The sequence below is a fragment of the Elephantulus edwardii genome, unplaced genomic scaffold, assembly GCF_000299155.1.
Source record: "Elephantulus edwardii isolate Elephantulus edwardi_28Jun2011 unplaced genomic scaffold, EleEdw1.0 scaffold00191, whole genome shotgun sequence".
NCBI classification, from domain to species: domain Eukaryota; kingdom Metazoa; phylum Chordata; class Mammalia; order Macroscelidea; family Macroscelididae; genus Elephantulus; species Elephantulus edwardii.
The window spans coordinates 1,475,176-1,480,768 of record NW_006399941.1 but is presented as its reverse complement, the minus strand read 5'-3'; the positions used below and the strand labels follow the sequence as shown (position 1 = coordinate 1,480,768).

General features: G+C 42.9%; 1 protein-coding gene across 2 annotated transcripts in view; it reads left to right on the top strand.

The window, feature by feature from the left end:
- DROSHA (drosha, ribonuclease type III) overlaps positions 1-5,593 on the top strand; it is a 176,475-nt gene that overhangs the window by 147,282 nt on the left and 23,600 nt on the right. For both annotated transcript variants that reach the window (XM_006896787.1, XM_006896786.1), the window contains 2 exons: positions 212-369; positions 3,498-3,603. In XM_006896787.1, the coding sequence (XP_006896849.1) occupies positions 212-369; positions 3,498-3,603 (264 nt within the window). The remainder of the gene's footprint in view (positions 1-211; positions 370-3,497; positions 3,604-5,593) is intronic.

Sequence of the window (5,593 nt, the reverse complement as noted above, 5' to 3'; positions counted from 1 at the left end):
TCCCACTATGCAACCTTAATTGTGGACTCTTGTGATAACCATAATACCCTATCATACATCGCTTTTAAATTATTCAGTCCCTCATCTGTTTCAGTGCAGTGTACACAATTTATCCAGTTTTGCTCAGTCTTACCCCCCACCCTAAATTGGTAATTTATAATGTAGCTCAAATAGCACCGTCTGATTTTCCACTTATTTCTGTCCTCCGTAGCTACAAGAGCCAAATACTGATCGACAGCTTATTGAGACTTCTCCGGTTCTGCAGAAACTGACCGAGTTTGAGGAAGCAATTGGAGTAATTTTCACCCATGTTCGCCTCCTGGCACGAGCCTTCACATTGAGAACCGTGGGATTTAACCATCTGACCTTGTGAGTTAGAAGTGCTCCTGTATTCCCGGCGTGGCCACTTAGAAGAAGCAGTCCCAAACCTTTGCCATGTGATGCCCTTCAGGGAAACGGAGATTGCCCATGTTTTCAGGGAAGTCTTATTATTAGGTAGCTGGGCAGTCAGACCCCAGTGTGAATCAGGTGGGATGCTCCATTTTGGTATTTTTGGACCAGTTACTGGGCAACTCGTGGGGAAGGCAGTAAAAAAAAAATTGTCTTAAAATGAGCAAATGTTAAATATTTTCGGTTTGTGTATTATGTAGTCTCTTCCATCAATTCCGTTTAACCATAGGAGCACAACAAAATTAATTATAGACAAAATGTGAATGAATGAATATGGCTGTGTTCTATAAAACTTTATTTACAAAGCAGGTCATAGACTGGATTTGGCCTACCAACCAGTTCCTGTTCTTGATTAAAAATTTTAAAAGTTCAGCTTTTGGAAAGACATCATTTAAAACTGCCTTTAAACATTTCCTCACAAAAGCTGAATATAGACATTCCATATGACCCAGCTATTCCACTGCTTGGAATATACCCCAAGGAAATGAGAAGTGAGGCACGAAAGGAGATTTGTACACCAGTGTTCATAGCAGCGTTATTCACCATCACAAGAACACGGAAACAGCCCAGATGTCCAATGATAGTCAAATGGATTGAGAAGCTGTGGTACATTTCGGTACACATTTATGCACATATGGTACATAGCACGCCGGAGCAATGATTTTGAAATCACCGCCTAACTTGGGAGGGACTGGAGAGCATTCTCCTAAGTGAACTAACTCAGTCCCATCAGGACAAAGACTGTGTAAGACCATTATTGTAGAAATAGAAGGATAACTAGTAAAACACATATGAGGATCCAAGGGAGGGAGGATAGGAGCAGAGGGGTGAGGATGTATTGGGGGCCTAATCATAGAGTAGGGGAGTTCTGGTGGCCTAGTGGCAAGAAGCTGCACTACAATCCCAGAGGCGCATGGTTCGAATCCACCAGATGCTCTGCTGGGGAGGGAGGGACGGTCTCCTCCTGTACAGAATTTGGAAACTACAGAACAATCTCACTGATTTCACATACAAGCAAGATTTTACTGAAGCTTATCCAAAAACGACTGGAACAGCACATCAACAGAGAACTACCAGAAGTCCAGGCTGGGTTTAGAAGGGGTCGTGGTACTAGAGATATTGTAGCTGATGTTAGATGGATCTTGGCTGAAAGCAGTGAATACCAGAGGAATGTCTATCTGTGTTTCATTGACTATGCAAAGGCATTTGACTGTGTAGATCATAACAAACTGTGGCTTACTCTGAGAAGAATGGGAATCCCAGAACACTTGATCGTTCTAATGCGAAACTTATACTTGGACCAGGTGGCAGTTGTCAAAACAGAGCAGGGAACACTGCATGGTTCAAAATTGGGAAGGGTGTACGCCAGGGATGCATCCTATCTCCATACCTTTTCAGCCTATATGCAGAACAGATTATCCGGGAGGCTGGGCTCTATGAGGAAAAATGTGGAGTCAAGATTGGTGGACGATTTATCAACAGTCTGCGTTATGCGGATGACACAACCCTGCTTGCTGAAACTGAAGAGGACCTGAAGTGCCTGCTGCAGAGTGTCAAGGACTGCAGCCTCCAATATGAATTGAGGCTCAGTGTCAAGAAGACAAAGATTCTCACCACTGGACCAATTGGCAGCATCAGGATGGATGGTGAAGAGATTGAGATTGTACACAGCTTTAGTTTGCTTGGCTCTGTAGTCAACAGTCTTGGCACCAGCAGCCAGGAAATTAAAAGGTGCATTGCCATGGGAAAGTCTGCTGTTAGGGACCTCTCCAAAGTACTGAGAGCAATGGTGTCTCTCTGGAGATTAAGGTGCGTCTGATACAGGCTATGGTCTTCGCAATCACCTGTTATGCATCAGAGAGTTGGACAATGACCAAGGAAGATAGAAGGAGAATTGATGCCTTTGAGCTGTGGTGCTGGAGAAGAGTATTGAGAATACCATGGACTGCTAGGAAAACAAACAGATTTGTCCTGCAAAGGGTTAAACCGGGTGGCTCTTTGGAGGCAAGGATTCTGAGGCTCCGTCTAACATACTTTGGGCATGTTGTGAGGAGGGACCGGTCCCTGGAGAGGGATATCATGTTTGGGAGGGTGGAGGGACTGCGCAGGAGAGGAAGGCCCTCTATGAGGTGGATTGATCATTGACTGCGATATTTGGGATGGGAGTGTCAGAGACAGTGCGATTGGCACAGGACAGAGCGGAGTTTAGGGCTGTTATACATAGGGTTGCTATGAGTCGCAAGCGACTCGACGGCACATAACAACAACAACAACAATCATAGGGTCACACAATTTGATGGGCAGAGGGAGGGATGGGTAAAGGACATGAGAAGGATCCAGTGTAAAAACAATATGTATAAACTTTGTAAGTAAACCAGTATATGATAAAAGCTCTTTTTGGTTTTTTTAAAAAATACCTTTAAAGTTGAAACTAAAGACAATTTTCTAATGTCCCTCAGTTGAGATCTGAATCACTGAAGGTTGAATTTCAGACCTGCATGAAGTGAGCAGTATTTAAAGATAAAACAGCTGCTAAAATAAAGACTCATGATCAGTACTCGGTGAACCACTGAGGCATATCCTACAGTACAAACAAGAATCCTCACAACAGAACAAAAAGGACCAGGATTGTCTTTGCTCACCCTTTACTTCTCTGTTGGGATGTATAATCATTACTTGGATCTGAAATCCAGTTAAAGGACACTTTTGAAGTCCGTGATAAGAATCTTCCATTTATAATTTGAAGGGTCTTAAATTTTTAGTTTGCCGTTGTTGTTATGTACCGTTGAGCCACAACAGACTCAGAGCTGACCCCCAGTGGGTTTCAGAGGCAGGAAGTTGCTCCGGAAGAGATTGCCCAACCTTCTCCAGAGCCACCAGAGCTCACTGGGGAGCCAAAAAGTGACGAACACCCAACGTATGAAGAAATAAAAATTTAATTATTCTCTTAAGTATTTCACTCGCAGATACATTTTCACAAATCCTGTTTGTTTTTCTTAAATTTGCAAATACGGCCTGTTATCTGACACTGACGTTTTTCTTTTCAGAGGCCACAATCAGAGGATGGAATTCCTCGGTGACTCCATAATGCAGCTGGTCGCCACCGAGTACCTGTTTATTCACTTCCCCGATCACCACGAAGGGCACTTAACTGTGAGTGTGTGTATTAAGTCGCTCCCTCCAGTGTGAAGATGAATGTGAAATGTGAGCAAACACTCTTTATATAGAGGAGGCCAGTGTTTGGTGACTTAAGCATAGCACCAGACTATTTTCATTTCATTTTGTAAATAGTACACAAAGTGCTATGCGATCAGATCTCATTATTTTCTGCTCCTTCACTTAATCACCACCTGCTCCTGGAAGAACACTGAGCGAGGTTTTATTGGGAGTGTTCGGGCATAGATTAATCGACACCAAGTCTACTCGTGGAAGTTTAGAAAGCGTTAGAAGGAATGAGAAGTTTAAATGTTCTTGTTAGATGCCATCAAGTTGACTGTGACTCATGGTGACCCTGTGAATGACAGATCTGAACCTTGCCCTGTCTTACACCGTTGTCGTGCTCCCTTATCTGCTCAAGCCCATTATTACAGTCACTGTGTCAGCCGTCTGGAGTGTTTTCCTTCCTACCTCTGACCCTCCCCCTTTGCCAGTGTGATGCCTTTTCCAGGACTAGGCCCCCTGAGAGAGCACTGCTGGCTTAGTGGTGTGGAGTTGTTTTGCCATCTCAAAGGCTCACAGTTCAAATCCACCAGCTGTTCTGCGGGAGAAGGGCAGCCTCCTTCTGTGCCCTCTATAGCCTCTGAAAACTCACTAAAGGACCAGCTCTGGGTTGGGAGCTGCCAGGGCTCCCTGATAGAACATGTTAATTATGTGAAGGAGACCTAGGTAAATTGCTACACTTGAGCCTGTAGGAGAAGTAAGATTTTTCTCTAGCTGAGGCATTCAGAGAAGGCTTCACTGGTGTGATGAGTGAGCCGGACCTTTAAGGATGGGTATGATTTGGCCACTGGCTGTTGTGAGTGGGGGGAAGTTTTTGTGTGAGGGCTTTTTCACGCAGTTGGGGTGCAGAAGCGAGGGCACAGTGTGAAAAATGAGGAGGGAGAGAGGCAGCAGTGACTCATTTTGGCTGAAAGTTGGTGGAATTGAAAGGAGTTAGGAAGATAAAGTTTGATTTATGAACAAAGTGAAATGGTCCCCTTTCTTCCTCCTTTCATTTCATTTTACAAAACTTTATTGGACTTTCCTACTTGCTGCATACTGTTTTTACTCTGAAATCAATCAATAATAGAACCTGAGTGGTGAGCAAAACATAACTAGAAGCCAGCCGTGATGATCTCTCAAGGTGCAAGGATAACCTTTGAGAAGTCCCTCTAGAATTCTGCGCTGAGAAGGCAGTTACTTTCCTGGGCCAAGAAAAATCGCACTACACTGTAAGATAGCTTGTTAGTAAAGACTTTTCTTCTTTATTGCATTTGAAGCAAATACTGAAAGTCTTTCCTACTTTGCATCTCTATAGTTTTTACATATGCTTTTTTTAAAATGGGATTGGATATGATTCTTACAACTGAACTCTGGAAGCAGCTTGGATGAGACAGGAATATTGGATTTAGGGAGAATATGGTGAATTGACTATGTTTAGATAAAATTTTTTATGATATTTCCAAATATAAATTATGTTCGATCATTTATTCACTAAATATTTATTGCATTTCTACTATGTACTACTATGTAATATGTATTAGATTATTTCTAGTCTGTACCCTGAGCGAATTATTTGAGAAGCTGGACTCTAGGAAGAAGAATGTTGCATCAAGATCAGAGGAAGACGCATCAATAAGTTATGCACATGCACAACCTCACTAACTGAAAGTGAGGAGGACTTGAAGCACTTGTTGCAGAAGATCAAAGAATACAGGCTTCAATGTGAATTGCATCTCAATGTCAAGAAAGCAAAAATTCTTACAACTGGACCTATAGGCAACATCATGACAGATGGAGAAAAGATTGAAACTGGCAACACCTTCATCTTACTTGGATCCACAGTCAACACCCTTGGTACCAGCACTCAGAAAATCAGAAGAGGAATTGCACTAGGAAAGTCTACAGTCGGGGACCTCTCCAAATTATGGAGGTCAGTTTGAGG